Source organism: Belonocnema kinseyi, chromosome 4 (assembly GCF_010883055.1).
Source record: "Belonocnema kinseyi isolate 2016_QV_RU_SX_M_011 chromosome 4, B_treatae_v1, whole genome shotgun sequence".
NCBI classification, from domain to species: domain Eukaryota; kingdom Metazoa; phylum Arthropoda; class Insecta; order Hymenoptera; family Cynipidae; genus Belonocnema; species Belonocnema kinseyi.
Window position 1 is genome coordinate 26,944,049 of NC_046660.1, and position 23,090 is coordinate 26,967,138.

At 23.9% G+C, this 23,090-nt stretch overlaps 1 protein-coding gene and 1 further gene across 5 annotated transcripts in view; one reads left to right on the top strand and one right to left on the bottom strand.

Annotated features, from left to right (window-relative positions):
* LOC117171351 (V-type proton ATPase 116 kDa subunit a) overlaps nt 1-23,090 on the bottom strand; it is an 83,441-nt gene that overhangs the window by 20,168 nt on the left and 40,183 nt on the right. For 2 of the 5 annotated variants that reach the window (XM_033358589.1, XM_033358592.1), the window contains exons 1-2: nt 4,462-4,578; nt 2,182-2,361 (exon numbers count right to left, since the gene is read on the bottom strand). In XM_033358589.1, the coding sequence (XP_033214480.1) occupies nt 2,182-2,361; nt 4,462-4,578 (297 nt within the window). Of the gene's footprint in view, nt 1-2,181; nt 2,362-4,461; nt 4,603-11,639; nt 11,775-23,090 lie in introns of those variants that run through there. The other 3 variants (XM_033358591.1, XM_033358590.1, XM_033358593.1) reach the window with 3 other exon arrangements.
* Nucleotides 19,774-19,903, top strand: LOC117172225.

Below are 23,090 nucleotides of genomic sequence, written 5' to 3' on the forward strand. Positions count from 1 at the left end.
ACTTTCAGCCAATGAATATTTTTCTGTGATTCAAAGAATTTTTCTCTGAATCAAAAGAAATTTCTGAAACTAAAGGACATTTTTTTTTAATGAAAAGAAATTTCTTTGATTTGATGAAACTTTTCTTTGATTGAGGGCCAATGCATGTTTTTTGAGATTTAAATAAATTTTCCATGAATCGAAAAAGATTTCTTTGAATGAAGGAATCTTTTTTAACTCCAAGAAAAATTGTTTGCCAATTTATATATTTCTCTGATATAAAGAAATTTTCTTTGAATCAAAAATGAAATTTCTAAGGCGCAAAGAAACTTGTTTTACAATGAAAAGAAATTTCTTGAACTAAGAACCATATCTTTTTTTTGTGATTTAAAGAAGTTTTCTTTTTATCAAAAGAAATTTTTTAGGTTCAAGAAACTTTCTTTGCACGATAAGAAATTTCTTTGACTCAAAGAAACTTTTCTTTGAACGAGAGTCAATGGATCAGTTTTTGATTGAAATGCATTTTCTTTGAATCAAACAAAATTTCTTTTAGTCAAAAGATATGTATGTGATTCTAAGAAATTTTTTTTTAACAAAAGAAATTTCTTAGGCTCAAGGAAACTTGTTTTTCTATGAAAAGAAATTTCGTAAAGTCAAAGAAACTTTTCTTCGGCTAAGAGACAATTAATATTTTTCTGTGATTCAAGGAAGTTTTGTTTGAATCAAAAGAAATTTTTTAGGTTCAAGAAACTTTTTTTTGCATGAAAAGAAATTTCTTTGACTTAAAAAAACTTTTCTTCATACGAGAGCCGATGAATATTTTTTTGATTCCAATGAATTTTTTTTTTAATCAAAAAATTTTCTTTAATTTAACTGATATTTCTGTGATTCAAATAAACCTTTCTTTAAATTAGAAACTAGTCAATTAATATCTTTTTATTTAAATACATTTTCTTTGAATAAAAAAATTCCTTTAAATAAGTCATAAGATATTTTTGTGACTCAACGAAGTGTTCTTTCAATAAAAAAAAAAAACAATTTTTAGGCTCAAAAAAACTTGTTTTTGCCTGGAAAGAAATTTTTTGATTCAAATCAATTTTCCTTGAATCCAAAAAATTTTCATCAAGTCAAAGATATTTCTGTTATTCAAAAAAACATTTCTTTTCATCATAAAAAATTTCTTAACCTCAAGGAAACTTGTTTATGACAGAAAAAAATTTCTTTTCCGCAAAGAAATTTTCTTTGGCTCAAAAAAACTTTTCTTAGCCTGAGAGCCAATATATATTTATCTTTATTTCAAAGATTTTCCTTTAATCAAAAGAATATTCTTAGGCTCAAGAAACTTTTTTTGAATGAATAAAAATTTATTTGAATCATAGAAACTTTTCTTTGAACGAGAACCATTTAATATTTTTCTGTTATTCAAAGAAGTTTTCTTTGAATTAAAAGAAATTTCTTAGTCTCAAGAAACTTTTTTTTTTAATGAAAAGAAATTTATTTGAATCAAAGAAACGTTTTTTTTAACAAGAGCCCATGAATATATTTTTAATTCAAATAAATTTTCCTTAACCTTTATTTGACTGAGAGCCAATTTATATTTTTCTGTGATTCAAAGATTTTTTTTAACCAAAGAAATTTCCTAGGCTCAAGAAACTTTTTTTGCATGAAAAAAAATTTCTTTGAACGAGAGCCAATGCATATTTTTCTGATTCAAATAATTTTTCTTTGAATAAAAAAAATTGTCTTCACGTCAAAAGATGTTACTTTTATTCAAAGAAATTTTCTTTGGATCAAAAGAAATTCCTTAGGCTTAAGGAAACTTGTTTTTGACTGAAAAGAAATTTCTTTGACTCAAAGAAACTTTTCTTTGACTGAGAGCCAATGAATATTTTTCTCCTCAAATACATTTTCTTTGAATCAAAACAATTTTCTTTAAGTCAAAAGATATTTTTTTGATTTAAAGATACTTTTCTTTGACACAGAGCCAATTAATATTTTCTTTTGATTAAAAAAAAAACTTTGAATCAAAGAAAGTTTCCTTTGATTCAGAGCCAAGAAATATTCTCTTCTGATCCAACTTAAATAATACAATTTCCAACAAACGTTGGCACATTTAAATGTTAAAAGTGAAAGAAGAATAAAAATTTGCATTTAATCTGAATTTAATTTTAAAAAATTTGTTTAAGGAATTAAATACCTTACCTCAAGGTCAATAATCTCCCGAGGGTTTGGAGCGCGAGGCAATTCAGTGAGATTATCGGCAACAGGCACTCCATCTTTTCTCACTTCAGCTTCGATGTAACGGAGTTTGCGCTCCATCTCATCACAGCGACGTACCTCATTTACAAATTTTCTTTGAAAGTAGTTTACGTCGCCGTTGAGCTATGACAAAAATAAATTGACTCACCGTATTACCCAGGTGAAAATATCCACGTGGAATTCCACGTGAAAGTTTTCCATGGAAATCCACTTGAATTCATCCAAACAGGTAGAAAACCGTTTGAATTTCACGAGAAAATCCAAGTAAATTCACCCAAACACAAGGAAATTCACTTGGAATACCGCGTGGAATTTCGCGTGAAGGCTTAAATCGAAGTCAAAGTGAATTCTTCTAAACACGTGAAAATCCACTTGAAATTTCACGTGAGAGTTTACATGAAAATTCACGTGAATTCCTCCAAATACGTGGAAATTCACAAGAAACTTTACACGCAAATCCACGTAAATTCCACTTAGAAGTTTACATGTAAATCCAGAAAAATTTATGCAAATACGTGGAAAACCGCGTTGAATTTCATCTCGGTATTTACATTAAATTTCCTGAAATTTCATCTAAACACACGGAAATTCACTTGAAATTCCTCGTAGAATTTCAAATGAATGTTTACATGAAAGTCCATGTGAATTCATCCGAATACACGATAATTTACTTGGAATGTCACTTGAAAGTTTACACGTGAAAATTCACGTGGAAGCTTACATAAAAATCCTCGTGACTACCGCGCTGGAAGTTCACGTGGAAATCCACGTAAATTCCGCGCGGAACATTACATGTAAATCCACGTAAGTTTATCCGAATACGTGATAATCCGCGTAGAATTTTACTTCAAAGTTTACATGAAAATCACGTGAATTCGTAAAACTATATAGAATTTTACTTGGAATTCCTTTAGGAAGTTTACATATGAAGTTTACATGCAAATCTACGTGAATTTCTATAGACACATGGAAATCCACTAGGAATTATTCGTCAAGTTTTACATGGAAGGGCACGTAAATTCAGCGAAATTCGTGGAAATTCACATGAAAGATATTGAAACAAGTTTGAATCCACATAGAATTTAGAGTGGAATTTCACGTAAAAGTTTACATGGAAACCTGCGGGAATTCGTCAAAATAAATGGAAATCCACTTGGAATTCCTTTTGGAAATTTACCGCTACGTCTAAGTAAATTCTTCCAAACACGTGTAAGTTTACATGCAAATCTACGTTAACTCATTCAAACACGTGGAAATCCACGTAAGCTCATCAGAACACACAGACATCCACTTGGAATTCCTCATAGAATTTCGCGTGGAAGCTTACATGAAAATCCACGTAAATTAATATAAGCACGTGTAAATCCACGAGGAATTTTACATGTAAATGCACGTAAATTCAGCAAAACACATTTAAATACACAAGGAATTCGACCCGCAAATTGACGTGGAAGTTTACATGGAAATCCACGTGAATTCGTCAAAAATGTAAAAATACACGTGGAAGTTTACATGGAAATTCACGTGAATTCGTCAAAAATGTAAAAATACACGTGGAAGTTTACATGGAAATCCACGTGAATTCGTCAAAAATGTAAAAATACACGTGGAAGTTTACATGGAAATCCACGTGAATTCGTCAAAAATGTAACACGAAATTCCACGTAAATATTTTCACATGAAATGAAAAGTTTTAATTTCTCGGTGGATTTAAACTTAGCTAGATAATTTCACGTGAAAATCCACATGAATGGTTTGTAATTTTCATGTGTAGTTGTAAGTGACTGTAAAATATCACGTGAAAATCCAAGTAAAATTCCGCCAAGAAGGTTTCGAATTTCCGTTAAGCAAAATAAATTTACGTGAAATTCTAAGTGGAATTCTACGTGGAATTTAACGTGGATATTTTCACCTGAGCTGCACTTAAAGAGAATTAATTTTCTAAAAATGTTTAAAATACTTAAATTAATATCGTAAAATAATAATCTTACTATCTTGAAGCATGCTCTTAACCCTATGAAAAAGAATCAAGTACAAAAGATTAAACATAAGCTTATTATAGATAAGATAAGATAAGATAAGATAAGTACATTTGACTAGAACTATTCTAGTTGACTATGAAATTGTTTGGTTGGAGTAAAATTTTTTTTAATTTTCTGCTACTCCGAATTACATAATTAAATTTCATAAACCCTTGATAACCGAATAAAATAGATCTCTTACATCACGAAACTGAACCGTTCCAGTTTCACCCAGTTCGGAGACGGAAAGATAGGCTGCCTCGGGCTGTATGAACAGCTGACAGAGGGCCATCTCTTCGCTCCTAAACATCGCCCCCATCTTGCCAGCTAATTAGCTTTTATCCTGAAAAAAATTAAAAATAAACAAATTATTATTAATATAAATAATAATTTATCATTTTAATAATAAATAATAATAGAAACACTGAACGATTGAAATTATTTATTTATTTATTTAAAGATATAGAGCACATCATTCGAATTAGGTTTCAAATATTTTTTGCATAAACAAAATAAGCTTTAGAGTTAAAAAAAATGTTTCAAATAGTCATTCAGCTTGAAGGATACAAATTCTCAATCTAAAGACGGATTTTTAACAAACTTGTTGAGTTTCTAAGTTTAAAACTTTTTTTTTAACAGGTTTAGAAAACAGTTGACTTTTAAACTCGAAAGATTAATTTTTAATAAAATAGTTGAATTTTAGAGAATATATTATGTTCAACCGAATATTTGCGTCTGCAATATAATTTTAAAGAATTTTCAGGACTATAAGGCGAATTTAAAAAAAAGCCTCAAAAAGATTGAGTTTTGAAAAAAATATCATCTTCAACGAGAAAAAATGAATTTTCAACCAAATAGTTGTAGTTGAAAAAATTAGGAAGTGAATTTTTTGAGAAAAAATATAAATTTTAAGAATACAGTTGAATTTTTAACAAAAATGTTACTTTTCAACAAAGTTCAAATTTTAACAAAAAAATTATGACTTTTCAATAAAAATAATTGAATGTTTACTAACATAGTCGAGTTTTCAAATAAAACAAATTAAACTTCAATCGAATGGTTGAATTTTCAAGTCACAAACATAAATTATTTTTAAAAGATTGATGAATGTTAAGCAAATATTTAAATAAAAAAATTAATTTGAAACAAGATAATTGCATTAAAAAAATAGTTGAACTTTCAATAAAAAGAGGTGAATTTAAACAAAATAGTTGAATTTTTAAACAAATAACAGATTTTTGTAAGAAAAACACGATTTTTTTGGAAGTTAGTTAAATTTTTCAGGAAAAACCTTAATTTTCAACCAAAAAGTTGTAGTTAAACAAAAATAATTTTCAACAAAGAAGGATACAACAAGGATTCAACAAAGAAGGATACATTTTTAACAAAAAAATTATAACTTTTCGACATAATCATTTAATTTTTAATTACATAGTCGGTTTTTCAAATAAATGAAATTTAACTTCGAAAAAATAGTCGAATTTTAAAGCCACAACAACCAATTTTTTTCAAAAGAAAGATGAATTTTTAAATACTTTCTTATTTTTTATTTTATATATTAATTTTTTATTTCAATCTATTTGTTATTTTATATTATTGATAACAAAAATGAATATTAATTCGATAGATATTAAAATTAAAAACAACTTTCTTTAAAAAAAATTTAATTAAATTTTTCTCATTATGAACATAAATTAATTGTAACAAAGCTAATAGTTAGGTGTTAACAATTCTAGGAAGAAAATTTTCTTCAGCTTGGAAAATTCCGCTTATAAATAAATGATCGCTAAACATAAATCGTAAGAAAATTCATTTGTCAAAAAAATAAAAAGATAATATTAAATAATAAACACTTCATTTTAATTACTAAACAGTAATATAATCTATTGATGATTAAGAAAAAACGATTTTTTCTCTTGATACATGCCGATCCTGTGTATTTTTAATATTATTAGTTTATAAAATTAAGAAAAAAAATTGTAAATGTATATTACTAAAAATCACTAAAAACCTAATTTAATGAAAAAGAAATAATTAAAGCAAAAATTAGATTTTTTCTGAAACAGTTATTCTAGGAACACTATTTCAATTTCTTTAAAAATCTTCTGAAAAACTTAAAGAAAAATAATAACAAATTAAAAAAAAATTTTAATGTTAAACAAACATAATTTTTTAAATATTAAACAATTTTTTATCGCGATTTAGGATTTTTTTATTTTAAATGTTTATTTTTGTTTGAAATTTGCCAAAATTTTTAAACGAGTGGAAATTTGTTTTTATAATTTTCGAATAAAAAATAGGATTCAAATTTTTAATTTTTTTTCTTTTAGCTCAGACAATTTAAATAATTTTAAAATTTTCAGTCCTCCTTATTGGACGCACATTCGATATTTTTTAGGACACAGATTATCGTAGCATATTTCCACTGAAGTGATAATTTTTATCAAGATAAAGTATGTCTGACGATAAATTATCAAGTAAAAGAAGACAAATGTGATCTTGCAAAAGTTTCTATTTTATATATTTCCATTTTTTACTGATAAGAAGGAACTGTTCCATACTATTAGTAAGATTCATTAATTGACTTAAAAGCACTTTATGTCGTAAAAAAAATTTGTTTACTTGACACAAAAATGTTTAACCAGCCTATTTGCGATTCCTTATCTCTGAAATGCGCAGGTTTTATGAGTAACTTTTTGATTTAACAAAAAATATCTTCCGAACGAAGAAAATCATTTTTAATTAAAGAAAAAATTTCAATTTGAACAAAAAACCATTTTGTAGACACATAGAAATTTCTTTGGTGCAAAAGCAAAATCTTATTCTTTTATTTCTTCTTTTTTTCCTTTTTTTCTTTCTTTGATATTCTTTTTTTTCGTCCTTTCTGTTTCATTTCTTTTTAGTTTTCTTTCTGTATCAGTTTTTTTTATTTTTTTTTATTACCTTTTTCTTGTCTTGTCCTCCGAACCGTTGCTTTAGAATAGATTTTTCATTTAGCAAAAAATATCTTCAAAAGTAAGACAATCATTTTTAATTTAAGAAAAATTTTCAATCGGAACAAAAAGATATTTTGTAGAAAGATATAAATTTCTTTGGCTTGAAATAAAATATGTATTCTCTACTTTCCTTTCTGCTGCCTTTTTTCTTTCTTTAATTTTCTTCTTTTTCTTCCTTTCTGGTTTTTTTTTCATTCTTTTTTTCTTCTTTTCCTTTCCATCTTCTTTTTCGTTCTTCGCTTTTCCGCTCTGTTTAATTTTTCCCCTTTTCTTTCCCTTTCATTTTTTCTAACTTATTTCTGCTTTCTTTTTTGTCCTTTTCTTTCTTTAAATCAATACAGCTTTTCTTTAAATCCATTTCTTTAAGATAATTTTTTCATTGAGAAAAGAATATTTTTAAAACCAAGAATATTATTTTTATTAAAGAAAAGTTGTCAGTTGGAACCAAAAACCCATTGTATTAAAACATACATTTTGTTTTACTCAAAAATTATTTTAGTTTCCTTACTGCTTCACATCTTTCTCGTTTTTTTTCTTTTAATTTTTTTCTTGTTCTTTTTTTTTTGCTTCCCCTTATTTCTATATTTATTTCATTAAAAAAATATCTTCAAAAGCAGAATGCCATTTTTAATAAAGAAAAATGTTTAATTTGAACAAAAACACCTTTTGTTAAAACATAGATATTTTTCGGGCTAAGAAAATGTTTCCTTTTATTTATTTTTTTTATTTTCTTTCTTCTATTTTGTATTTTTTTCTGTGTCATATTTATTTTTTTTTTCAATTTCTGCACCTTTTTCTTGCCGCTCTTCTTAATTTTTTTATTTTATTTTTTTCATTGAATTTAAGAAACTTTTTTTTTTGACTGAGAGCTAATGAATATTTTTCTTTAACTCAAAAAATTTTCTGTTCTTTTTTCCTTTCTATTTCGTTTCTTCTTGTCCTTTCCTTTCTTTCTTTCAATTAAATCAACTATTCTTTTAACCAGTTTCTTTAAGACAATTTTTTATTTAACAAAAAATATCTTAAAAAAGAATAAAATCCTTTTTGATAAAAGAAAATTTTTTTAACTGGATCAAAAACCCATTTTGTTGAATATGGAAATTTCTTTGACTCAAAAAAAGGTCATTCTTTTCTTGTGCTTATTTTTTCTTTCTTCTGTTTCCTTTTTTTTCTGCTTAATTGCTTTCTCTTTTTTTCTTATTTCTTTTTTTCTTTAATTCCTTTCATTGAATTAAAAAAAACTTTGATTGGACTGAGATTCAATAAATATTTTTCTTTCATATAAATTTTCTTTATTCTTTCTTTTCCAATGTGTTTCTTTCCTTTTTCTTTCTTTAAATTAAAAACACTATTCTTTAAATCTGTTTCTTCAAAATTATTTTCTCATTTAACAAAAAATATTTGTTAAAAGAAGGATATAATTTTCAATAAATCAAAATTTTTTAATTGGAAAATACACCTGTTTCATTCAACGCAGAGATTGCTACAATTAAAGAAAAACAATTCTTTCTTTTTCCTATTTTCTCTCCTGGTTTTTTTTTATTTATTTTTTATTTTCTGTTTCATTTCTTTTTCTTCCTCTTTTTCTTCAATTTCTGTTTTTCATTGAATTAAAGAAACTTTTCTTTGATTGAGAGCTAATGAATATTTTTTTTATTTACAGACATTTTCTTTCTTCTTTTTTTCTTATTCCTTTTTGTTTCATTTCTTCTTCTTTCCTTTCTTTATTAGGAATCAATAGGCTTTTCGTTAAATCCGTTTCTTTAAGACAATTTTTTCACGAAACAAAAAACATTTAAAACAAAAAATTCTTAATAAAAGAAAATTTTTCAATTGGAACATATTCATTTCTTTCTTCTTTTACGGTTTTTTCTATTTTCTAGGTCATTTCTGTCTCCTTTTCTTTATTTTCTTCTTCTTTAAATTCTTTTTTTCATTGAATTAAAGAAACTTTTCTGTCAATGAGAGCTAATAAATATTTTTCTTCAAATCAACAAAATTTTCTTTCTTCTTTTTTCTTTTCTGTTTCGTTTCTTTTTTCCTTTCCTTGTTTTCTTTGAATTAAACTATTCTTGGAACCCGTGTCTTTAACACAACTTTTTTCATTTAACAAAAAATAGTCTCAAAAAGCATAAAATCATTTTAAATAAAAGAATAATTTTCAGTTAGAACACAACCCATTTTATTTCACTTTTTGTTTCTTTTTTTCTTATTTCTTTTTTCCCTTTTATTTCCTACATTGAATTAAAGAAGCTTTTATTGGACTGAGGGCCAGTAAATATTTTTGATTGATTCAAAGAAATTTTCTTTATTAATTCTTTTCCTTCTTGTTTCTTCGAACTAAATAATCTTTTCTTAGAACCCGCTTCTTTAAAATAATTATTTCATTTAACAAACAATATTTTTTAAGAAAAAAAAAATCTGTAATTATTGAAAATTTGTCAATTGGAACAAAAACTCATTTCACTGAAACAAAGAAATTTTTTCTATTCAAAAAAAAAGTTCACTTTTATCTTTTCTTTCTTTTCTTTCTATTGAATTTCTTTTTCGTTTTTATTTATCCTTTTTTTCTCTTTTTCTTTTTCCTTTTTTCTGAGTATATAACTATTTGAAACTACAATATTAAAAAAAGGTCAATAGAAAAAAAAAAAATAATCTCTACACTCAAAATTAGATCTTTTTTCAAGAATTATAAGAATAAGAAAAAATGTCTAAATACTTCAAAGATAGCACGTAACCCACTTCTTTTATGGATAAAGTAGCACGTACTTTATCTGGTATTGATACAGGTGTCTCACAAATCTTGAAAATAAGATTCTTTCAGTTAAAATTATTAAGAAATCAATAATAAATTATATTATTGTAAGCAATAAAGCACATTATAATAAACAATTAATTAATTAACAATTAAATATAGATCATGAAGGGCAACAAATATTCAAGTCCGCCTATATTTTTTAATTAATTTATGAATAATAATATAAATATAAATTAAAAAATTCTTATCAATTCAATTTAACAATTTAATTTACTAATCGAACATTCTCAATATTATACTTCCTCTAAAGTACTGCTGCTAGATTAACGTTCAATTCTCTAGACTGAATAGATAGCACTAAATACAGGAAGTACTGATCCAATGCTAGAAGAATTATCTTCTGAATGACTTCACCACTATAAAAAAAACGAGTCATGAATATAAAAAAATCTTTCAATATCAGATCAGACTAATTACTCGAGGCTTAAATAATTAGCGGAAAAGTTTCAATTATAAAATGCTACTAATCAACTGGAAATTGAATTTAAATTAAATTTAAATTAAATTTTTAATTAATTTAACTAGACAATTTTTAGTCAGGTCAATAAATCTAAATAAAAATTATTTTAATTATTTTAGTTACAAGAAAGTCAAACAAGTCCAAAACAATTTTGTTTCATTCAAAGAAATGGTTTTTTCTTCACAATAAAATTTTCCTTCGATTAAAAATGATTTTTGTATTTTTTCTAAATGTATAATTTATTAGTACCATTAATATTAATCATTAATTTACGTGAAAGCTACTTTGTTGAATAAAATTTAGAATTTAATTTATCTGAAAGAATATTTTAATTTATTGTGTTATAATTTATATATAAAATTTAATATTGAATGTCGGAAGTCCAATTGTATTTGAATCTCGCTCCCTTCTTTACACAGTGCGACGATCATCGATTCATATAGTGATAATAAAAGGGAGCAACCAACCAGATGTAATGGATATTCGTTGCGTGCAAAAAAAAATTAATGCGGTCAAAATCTCACTTAATATCACTCATAACAGTATTTGTCTTCAATTAAAGAAGCTGTTTCTTTAAAAAAAAATTCTCTTCAAAAATAATTTCAATTGAAGAAAAGGGTTTTCCAATAAAAATGTTCATTCAACCTTCCTTGGTTTCTTTGATCAAGCAAAGTTTGTTCGACTTGAAAGAAAATTTTTTTTAAACAAAGAATTTGATTTAAACAATTTATTTAAAACAAATTTATTTTTTCAGTTGTAAAAATTATGACTTTTTTAATGTTACAAAGAGTATAATTGTACATCCTTGGTTTGTAAAGTGCACGTGACGACCTCACGAGTTATATACCCACGTGATTCTACAAGAACTGGATTTTTTTTCTATTCCAGCGACTTTTGGATGTAGAAAATTAATAAAAAAATTAACGAGAATTCACACAACTTCAAGATCACGATCTTTCATTAAATAAATAAATTTAATTTGCTTCTACTCAAATTTACAACGAATTTTATCATCATTTTCGTTAAATTTCTATCTTAATTATTAATTCTGGATTCAGTCGAATATTTTTATTAATTACTATATTATTTGGGTAAAAATTACTCACTAATTTTACACTATTTGAAAAGAAGAAGGTTTAATTCCGCTTGAAGAGTCGTCACGTACCACGAGCACTCTCGAACTGATGTGAGTGAATATCTCGAACGTCGCGGTCGCCTATCGCGTCGCGGTAGTCTTAAAAATAAAAAATTTTTGTGCAATCCGACAAGTAGAATTTCAGTGAAAAAAGAAATTATTTAAATTTTTTAATGGAAAAAATGAAAAAAATCGTTCTTTTATTTTTTTTTTCTTCAAAAATTGTAATGTTGGATATATGGAGATTAAAATTGAGAAATGAGGATGTTTGAGAACTACGTCACGATATTTTCAATACTTTCTCCACCAAAAAAAAATTCTACTGGATTTTTAAGCTCAGAAGTCGAATGATTTTAGAAAAAAGTTGTCTTTTAAACCAAGGAATTATTAAACAAAAAAGATTTTTTTTCAACCCACAACTTTTCTACAAAGAAGGAATTTTTAATACAAAAATATGAATTTTCAATAAAGCAGTTGAATTTTTAAACCGCAAAAATGTTTTTTGAAGAAAAAAGTGAATTTCCAACAAAATAACTGAATTTTCTACCAGAAAATACGACTTTAAAAACAAAAGTTAGTTTTTAAGCAAGAAGTAATTTTAAACCAAAAAGGTTAGATTTTACGCCACATAAGTCACGTTTTTAATAAAAGAAAGACGTTTTCTTTTTTAAGAAAAAAGTTGAATTTTCTACCCGAAAATGTCAATTTCTAAGGAAAAAATATTATTTTATACCAAATAATTGAATTTTCTATTAAAATGTTTAAATTTTTAACAAATTACTTTTTAACCAAGTACTTCACTTTTTAATACAAAAAGTCAAATTTTTAATAAAGCATTTGAATTTTCAACCCAAAAAATGAATTTTTAAAAAAGGTAATTTGCAACCTTATAATTGAATTTTTTTAGCAAAACCTTGAAATTCTAAACTCGAAAATTGAATTTTTAACAATAAAAGTAATTTGGAAAAAATTGGTTCAATTTTTAATTAAAAGTACGACATTTCAAGAAAACAGTAAAATTTTCAACTTAAAAATAAAAATTACAAAAAAAGTAATTTTCAAACAATTACTTAAATTTTTAAGCAAAATACTGGAATGCTTAAATCGAAAATCTGAATTTCGAAAAAGAAAAATTATTTGGAACCAAATAATTGCATTTTCTACTAAAATGTTTAAATTTTCAACAAATTACTTTTTAACCAAGTACTTCACTTTTTAATACAAAAAGTCAAATTTTTAATAAAGCAGTTGAATTTTCAACCCAAAAGATAAATTTTGAGAAAAAGTCCTTTGCAACCTTATAATTAAATTTTTTAGCAAAATCTTGAAATTCTAAACTCGAAAATATGAATTTTTAGCAATAAAAGTAATTTGAAAAGAAATATTTCAATTATTAATTAAAAGTACGACATTTCAAGAAAACAGTGAAATTTTCAACTCAAAAATAAAAATTACAAAAAAAAGTAATTTGCAAACAATTACTTTAATTTTTTAAGCAAAATATTCGTATTCTTAAATCGAAAATCTGAATATTTTACAAATAAAGTAATTCTAAACCAAAAAGGTTAGATTTCACGCCACATAAGTCACGATTTTGATAAAAAAAAGATGTTTTTTTCAAGAAAAAAGTTGAATTTTCTACACGAAAATGTCAATTTCTAAGGAAAAAATATTATTTTGTACCAAATAATTGCATTTTCTACTAAAATGTTTAGATTTTTAACAAATTACTTTTTACCCAAGTACTTCACTTTTTAATACAAAAAGTCAAATGTTTAATAAAGCAGTCGAATTTTCAACCCAAAAGATAAATTTTGAGAAAAAGTCCTTTGCAACCTTATAATTAAATTTTTTAGCAAAATCTTGAAATTCTAAACTCGAAAATTGAATTTTTAACAATAAAAGTAATTTGGAAAGAAATAGTTCAATTTTTAATTAAAAGTACGACATTTCAAGAAAACAGTGAAATTTTCAACTTCAAAATAAAAATTACAAAAAAAGTAATTGTCAAACAATTACTTTAATTTTTAAGCAAAATACTGGAATGCTTAAATCGAAAATCTGAATTTCGAAAAAGAAAAATTATTTGGAACCAAATAATTGCATTTTCTACTAAAATGTTTAAATTTTCAACAAATTACTTTTTAACCAAGTACTTCACTTTTTAATACAAAAAGTCAAATGTTTAATAAAGCAGTTGAATTTTCAACCCAAAAGATGAATTTAAAAAAAAGTAATTTGCAACCTTATAATTAAATTTGTCAGCAAAATCTTGAAATTCTAAACTCGAAAATATTAATTTTTAACAATAAAAGTAATTTGAAAAGAAATATTTCAATTTTCAATTAAAAGTACGACATTTCAAGAAAACAGTAAAATTTTCAACACAAAAATAAAAATTAGAGAAAAAAAGTAATTTTCAAACAATTACTTTAATTTTTTAACCAAAATATTCGTATTCTTAAATCAAAAATCTAAATATTTTACAAATAAAGTAATTTTAAACCAAAAAGGTTAGATTTTACGCCACATAAGTCACGTTTTTAATAAAAAAAATATGTTTTTTTTCAAGAAAAAAGTTGAATTTTCTACCCGAAAATTTCAATTTCTAAGGAAAAAATATTATTTTGTACCAAATAATTGCATTTTCTACTAAAATGTTTAAATTTTTAACAAATTACTTTTTAACCAAGTACTTCACTTTTTAATACAAAAAGTCAAATTTTTAATAAAGCAGTTGAATTTTCAACCCAAAAGATGAATTTTGAAAAAAAGTCCTTTGCAACCTTATAATTAAATTTCTTAGCAAAATCTTGAAATTCTAAACTCGAAAATATGAATTTTTAACAATAAAAGTAATTTGAAAAGAAATATTTCAATTTTCAATTAAAAGTACGACATTTCAAGAAAACAGTAAAATTTTCAACACAAAAATAAAAATTAGAGAAAAAAAGTAATTTTCAAACAATTACTTTAATTTTTTAACCAAAATATTCGTATTCTTAAATCAAAAATCTGAATATTTTACAAATAAAGTAATTTTAAACGAAAAAGGTTAGATTTTACGCCACATAAGTCACGTTTTTAATAAAAAAAAATATGTTTTTTTCAAGAAAAAAGTTGAATTTTCTACGTGAAAATGTTAATTTCTAACAAAAAAATATTATTTTGTACCAAATAATTGCATTTTCTACTAAAATGTTAAAATTTTCAACAAATTACTTTTAATTCTCGTTTAGGCAATTTCAAGAGCAAAATGTTTCATAATACAAGTTTCAATACATTAAATTTAAAATTATTTTATTTTGCACATTTATGCTAAGAATTTAAACTATAAAACCTTCTAATTAATCGTAAAATATGAAAATTAAAAAACGAATAAAAATACGCAAAAAGGCGAAAATTTGATATTTTATACTATTAAGGATATGATTAAATCAAATATCTGATTTTAAAATTCTTTTTATTTAATATATAAATAATTTTTGAACGATATTACATTTGAAATATATCAACAATTAAGACTTTCATCTGAATATTATATTTTTTATTAATTTTTATTAGTTAAAAAACAGTCGAATTTGAAACAGTAACATTAAAATTGTTCTAAACAATTTTTAACTGTGCTGTAAAAATCTCAAAAATTAATTCGAATATTAAAACAAAAGTCTAGTTTGTGCTGAAAGATTTACATTCACTATATCAACTCCTGAAACATTTCAAATGCAGGAATTTTCCATCGCATAGTATTTTAAAAAAATATATATAATTATTTTTATTTCAGGTTGCCACTTCCTTTATTTTACAATTTTCCACATTCATTTGTTACCTTGAAAGTTACGTAAATATTTATACTTTAACTTTGCTACAACATATGTACATTTTTTGTTATTTACTCACTTTATTATAACATCAATAATGTTAAACGAAATTTTGTAACATTACTTACGTCAGATTAGATAACATTTACAGTTTCAACTGTGACAGAAGATAATTACTTCAAAATAAAAAAAAACCTTGAACTGTTTTTTGCAAAAACAAGTTTTTTTCATTCACTTAACAATTCTCTAGCCTATTTGTTAAAAATTTTTATTTTATTTGTATTTCGATCTCCACTTATACTTTTTTTTAAATAACTTAGAAAGTGGAAAAATCTTCCAAACACTCAAGTGTGAACGTTCACTTTGAGAATTGAAATGATAAACGTTATCTTGGCATCTCCCGTCAAGGAGAAATAAAGCTACATTTCTTCAATGACAATTCAAGATTTATTATAATTTTTATCAGATTATTTTTGATTATTTTTAAATTTTATTTTTTATTTTATAACTGTTTGAATGATCCATTAACATTAATTATTTAGATTGCAAACTCATCTTCATTTACGTATTTAAAAGCCGTTAAGAAGGAAATATTTATAAAAAAATGTTCATGGGTATTTAAAAACATCTTCCTGCTGTTAAAGTATTTTTTCCTTTTTTTTAAACAATAACCTTCGTACATCAATTAAAAAATTAATTTCCTCGATAAATTCAACATTATTTATGTGCAATAAAAACTCGATAGAAAAATTTCAAGATGATGTAGAAAAATATAAATAATGTATTTTTGAGATGCAATTATTACTTTATAGATCTAAGATTTACAATATTTTTTAAGCTCATCCTAAGGAAAAGTTTGTAAATATTTACAGTTGAAAAAACAATTAATTTTTATATTTATACTTTTTATTTTTTATATTTATGATATTAAAAAGTGTTTTTATTTATTTACTTAAAAATTATTACTTGTATTAAAAATTAATTAATCAAAAGTTCTAGATCTCTAAAAAAATAAATCCTTTTTGTTGTATCAATTTTTTTAATTCAAAAAAGTCCTCTTGAAAAAAAAAATCGAAAAAGGGTCAAAAAAGTGAAAACAACATTTATTAATTTTTTTAAAAATGAAAATAAATAAAAAATCTAAAAATTTACATTTTTTAAATTAAAAATAAATTAAATTCAATAAAATACAATCATGTAAAAATGATAATTTCTGTACAAATTTGTAATTACTTTTAAATTAGATAAATTTGTCCAAATTCTAGAAAAAAATGGTAGCTCCCTATACTATTACTTTTACAATTATGAAAAATTTAAAAACTTTTTAAAAATGTCAGAAAATTACAAAAATAATTCTAATAGAAACAAAAAATTTTTACTAGACTTAGGAACCTTAATACATTTTTAAAAGTGGTTAAGAATGTTTAAAAAAAAATTAAAACATTGACATTGTTGTACTGTATTAACATTTGATGTTATTTAATGAAAAAAAATTGTTGTGCAAAAATTGTGGATTGTTGTATCGTTTCTTTAAAACTATTAAAATACAGAAACTGCAATAATGTGAAAATTGGTATTTTTTTGAAAAAATTTGTAATTACATTTAAATTTTATAGATAACATTCTAGAAAAAATTAAAGCCTATAGTAAAATGACTTACAAATATCAAAAGTTTATAAAAAAATCATTTAAAATTGTAGAGAATTACAAAAATAATTCTACTCGAAACAATACATTTTTTCTCGAATTAGGACAATTTTGCTAAATTTGTAAAATAGTTTAAAATGTTTGGCAGAAATAAAAAATTTTAGAATATTGTACCTTATTAAAATCGATTGTATTTTGATGAAAGAGTTAATTTTTTTATTCAAAACTGGCATTTTCTGTAAAAATTTGTAATTATTTTTAAATTTGATAAAAGTATGAAAACTCTACCCAAAAATTGTAGCTTATAGTAAAATAAATTTTTTAAGTAGTTGAAAATGTTAAAAAAAATATATATATAAACTTTCATTTTGTTGTACTTTATTAAGACTTATTGTATTTTGATGAAAAAGTTAATTTTTTTATTATAAAATTGTAAGTTTTTAGATCGTTTCTCGTAAAATATTTAAAATACAATAAAATACAAAAAGTACAATAATGTGAAAAATAGTATTTTTTATACATATTTGTAATTACTTTTAAATTTTATAAAAGTTTCCAAATTTTTTATAAAATTGTAGCTTCTTGCAAAATTATTTTTACAATGATCGAAAGTTTTGAGCAAAGTTATTAAAAATTTTCGAAAGCGACAAAAATAATTTGACTGGATTTAACACGAAACAACAAATTTTTGATAGAAATAGGACACACTTACTAAATTTTGAAACTTGTTAAAAAAATTAACAAAAAACAAAAAATTTCGCATTGGACTTCATTCATATTTATTTTATTTTATTGAAAATAATACATTTTTTTATTAAAAAACTGTACATTTTTGTATCGCTTATTGTGAAATATTAAAAATACAACAAAAATATATAAAATGTACAAAATAACACCTACTTAATATACTTAGTCAGAAAATAACAATTTATGATTATTTTAATAACCTTAATTAACAAATGCACTATTAGGCTATTTTTGACGTCAAAAATTGATTTTTTCAAAGCAATCGAAAGTGAGCAACTAATTTCTAAAATTTTAAGTATATTTTAATAACAATTATAAATTTTTTTTTTACAATTTTTTTACAAATTGTACCATCTTATGCATTTATAAGCAAAAAATAACGTTTTTTATCAAAGAATTATAAGCTAATTATTTAGAAATTTTATAAACAAATTTGTCTCATTTCATATATTTGAAAATTAAACTTCTTATTTATTATCTTGTGGAATTTCCTGGCAATTAGTTTAAACGAGATAGTCAAAAAAAAAAAGAAATTTAAATGGTGGAATATACCCAACTAATGACTTTGTCAAAATAAATTTATTTAAACAATCATCAATTATCATTGAATAATAGTACGAATTTGCTAAATAATTAGCTATTAATTCCTCAAAGAAAAGCGGAATTTTCGGTTTATAAATAAAGAAAATAAAAAAAGTTTTCTTAAAAAATTATTATTAACAATAAAAATTTGTCAAATATGCCGAAAAAGTTATTATTTAGATATTTAGATTTGATCACGTTAAAAGAGCTAAATTTTTATCCTGATAAATAGCCGAACATTCCATTGGTTAATTGAATTCGCTTATAAAAAAATTACCACTTTTTGGAAATTGCGAAACTCTAATAACAATAAGTCATTGCTAAGAAATTAATAGACAATTTCACAATAAAAAACGGAATTCTTAGTTGACAAATGCATGCGGAATGAGAAAAATTGATGTATGACATTATTAATAAATAATTTATCATCATCCAAGTTTCTAAAAATGTTTAGAAATTATTTATTAAAACCGAATTATGTTTAAAAAATTGTTATTGAAAATAATAATTTTCGATTGTCATTAAAATTACCTACGAAGTTAATCAATTTTTTATTTGCCACAGATTAAGTTGAAAGAACCAAATTTGTAAGTGAAAAAATAGCCCAATAATGCATTTGTTAATTAAATTTATTTGAACAATTATAAATTGTTGTTAACTTCCAACTTTTTTTAATGCTTCTCCAATCCATGGTATCTTTAAAGAAATCCAAGTAATTGGAAAAAAGCGGCAATTTTCAAAAGTAATTTTTTTTTATATTTGTTATTAAATAAATAAATTAAAATAAACTTTTTTAACAATCTGCACCATAAAGTTGATGCAGCATTTTCTTAGCTTTTATTCTAAAAAAAGGTTTAAATCGAATAAAAATTGTTTTTAGAAAATGAATTTGTAATTTTCATATACTTATTTGTTTATAACAAATTCAATAAATTTGCAAACATCTGCGTTGGCACTGAAAAACTTTCTTGGATAGTTGCTTCACTTATTCTGAGTGTCCTAGAATGAATCAAAGTTTTTCTCGAAAAACAGTACTCTTGGAGAGAAAAAAAAACTTTTTTTTATGTTTGTTATCAAATAAAAAAATAACGCAACAATTATTTAATCATCTCTTTCATAAAGTGGATGTGGAATTTTATTAGCTTCTATTCTAAAAAAAGAACGTTCAAATCGGGCGAGAATTGTCATTGAAAAATTCATTTTTTCATAAAAAAATTTAGTTCGGCGAAAAATCGATAGATGGCTTCAATTTTCTCGTAAGTAAACCGTTTTGTTGAGAATATAAACATCGGCAGTCGACTTGAAAATTTCATCCTTGTCTTGGGGGAGCATAGTATTCAATGAACGTATAGTGAGGGTACTGATGCTGAAACCCAATTAAATTCTATTCGCATCCATATCACTCTTAGGTGCATAATGAGATGCAATTTTTGGGAGCCTCTTTACTTAACAAGAGGCTAATTTATAACAAAAAATTTAACAACAATTTAATTATAATCAGGTCAATTTTCTGACATAAAAATAAAAGGAAACTTTTTCCATCTTAAATATTAACAGAGTATATTAACAGGCTGTTCACACTTAATTTTTATCTTTTTTATAAATAAATTAAGTAAACAAATAAAATATTTTCCTACCTTTCTCGCGTTAAAAATTCTTTTTTCATATATGCATCAGAAAATTTTACTAGAATAACTAGCAGAAAATTCCTTTTTCATCTTACATGTATATTAATGTTTTACTACAATAAATAAACTGCTGTTTACTTTTAACATCGAGATTTTGCTATAAATAATTTAAGTTAACAAATAGAAAAATTTCCACCTTTTTTCGTAGAGTTTTTTTTTTAACTTTTATGCATCAGAATATTTTCTTAGACTAACTGAACTTCTCATTATTTTTATATTTAATATTTAGCTTTACTATACATAATTCAAGTTAACAAATACACATTTTCATCCGTTTTTCACGTCAAAACTTATTTTCCGTCGAATATTTAAAAAAGTATCTTCTCGAAGATAACGTAAATTGTTAAACCTTTATATTTAGATTTTTTATAAAGAATTTTAGTTAACATAAAGGTTTGTTATAAATAATTTATGTCAACAAAAGACTTCATTACAAATAATTTAGGTTAAAAAATACAACATTTTCTTCATTATTTCCCGAGAAACTTTTTTGCATATTTTTATGCATAAAAATAGTTTAATAGATTCATTAAACGACAAATTATTGTTAACAATCAACTTTAGTTTATTTATAAATAATGTTAGTTAACAAATAGAAAATTTTTATAAATTTTTCCGGAAAAATTTAAAAAAAATCTTTTTTGTATAAAAATAATTTGATAGACGTCCTATACTACAAATTATTGCTTAGAATCAACTTTAGATTTGTTATAAATAATTTAAGTTAAAAAATAAAACAGTTTTTGCAGGAAATTTTTTTTTCATCTTTTTGGTATAAAAATAATTGGAAAGACTTAGTATATTACAAATTATTGTTTCAAATTCACTTTAGTTTTGTTATAAATAATTTAAGTTAACAAAATACAATTTTCATGATTTTTTCGAAAAAAAAATCCTTGCCGTCGCATATTTAGATAAGCAGCTTCTCAAACATAATGAATACCAGAAAAATATTAAACCTTAAGGTTTCAGTTTTAAATTAACAATTAATTAATTTAATTAATTTAAATTAACAAATAGAACATTTTCATCATTTACTTTAGGAAAATTTCTGTTTTCCTATCTTTTTAATAAACATAGTCTAATAGGCCTACAAAAGAACAGATTTTTGTTTAAAATCAATAATAATATTTGTTATAAATAATTTACGTTAACAAATAGAACTGTTTGGTAATTTTTCGGAAAAAATTATTTCCGCTTTCTTTGCATAAAAATAGTTCAATAAGCTTAATAAAACAAATATTCTTGTTTACAATTAACTCTAGCTTTCTTATAAATAATTTAGTTTAACAAAACACACTTTCCATGCTTTTTTCGCAGAAAAAATTCTTTGTCATTTCTTTAGTGAGTTTGACAATTTATTTTCAAGGCTATACAAACATTTTCTATTCTTTTGGTTTAAATTATTTTTAACAAAGCTAAATGTTATGTTTTTTATCAAATATTTTCATAATAATAAAAAAATTATTTGCTTTTTGTGTAGGCTCAGGTTGTAATTTAAAGTAATTGCCAATATAACTAAGCGTTATGAGTTCAGAAAAACAATATTTTTCTTAAAAATTTACTTTTTTAAAAAATTTTTTTGTAAAAAATAAGCTCGAAAGTAAAAGAATATCGCTTGATGTTTTTCAAAATCATTGAATTTGCAAATTTCAAACCAAGTTTTACAAACAAGTTTATAATAATTTCAACTATTTGCATCAAAATGTTTCTTTAGCCTAGGACCACAAATATTTATATAAAATAATATTTATGAAATAACACAAGTAAAAAATTCTTTCCCTTCCATTTCGACAGTAGTATATTTCGAATTCCAGAAAATTTATTTTTGGATATTTTCAATCTCACGCTTTACCGGTTTTATAAGAGAACTATGATTAGAGTATTTTAGTATTACAATAAAAATTCATTCATACACAGAATTTTTCGAGAACATGTAACCGTTAATTAACAAATTAATTTCTCGCAAACAATTATTCGTAAATAATTTTTAATAGGGTCATTTTCAAGGGATTTTTGTGCCCCGTAAATCAAGTTCTATAACCATTTCACGTATCTCTTAACCGGAAGGAAGAATTCGAGCAAATGTGTTAAAAAGTCATATCAATTTTCACGTTATTATCAACTGGGTGTTAATCAATTCGATTTCATGAAGTTTTTTCTAAATTATCTCCAGTAAATTCCTAATCATTGAAATAGTGTTTACGTACTGATTAGAAGTTGTATCTTGCGCAACACAATATGTACAGTAGAGTCTCCTAAGATTTGTTAACCTGAATATTAGCGACCAATCCAGTTTCTGATTTAGAAATTGCGCTAAGGCTCATTTGATATCTGTACGTGTACCACATGTCATTATATAAGATTATAAGGCAAATCTGATCAGGGAATTATGCAACAATTTCATTCAATTTTTTTAAAACTTGAAATTGTTTAAAAATTCATCTTTGTAGACTATAATCGCTTTATTAATTAACTAAAATATTATAATATTTATTTATTGTGTACAGATTGAAGCTCCTAGATTTTCACTCGCTTTTCGAGTCTTTTTTGTCTCCCAACTTTTTCGGTCAGTTCATTATTTATTATATTTGTATTTATATTTGTATTTGTATTGATTTCCAGAATGCCCCTAGAGCTAATTAGTTCTCTAAGGAACAGAGTAAACATAATAAAATATATAACTTTAAGTTATGATCGATGAATGTTCGTATGGTAGAATTAATAAAGAATTGTAAAGAACAAATAAAACAAATTAAAATGAAACATTAGGCTAGTCTTTTCAATCTTTTTCAATGCCCTCTTCGGTATCTTATCCCAATATTTTTCTACCCAGGTCAATCTTTTTCTATCTCGTCCTTTGTCTACCCTCGTCAATTTTTTTCTATCCCTTTGTCAATCTAAATTCGCGTCAATCTTTTTCAGTCCTCTTTTGTC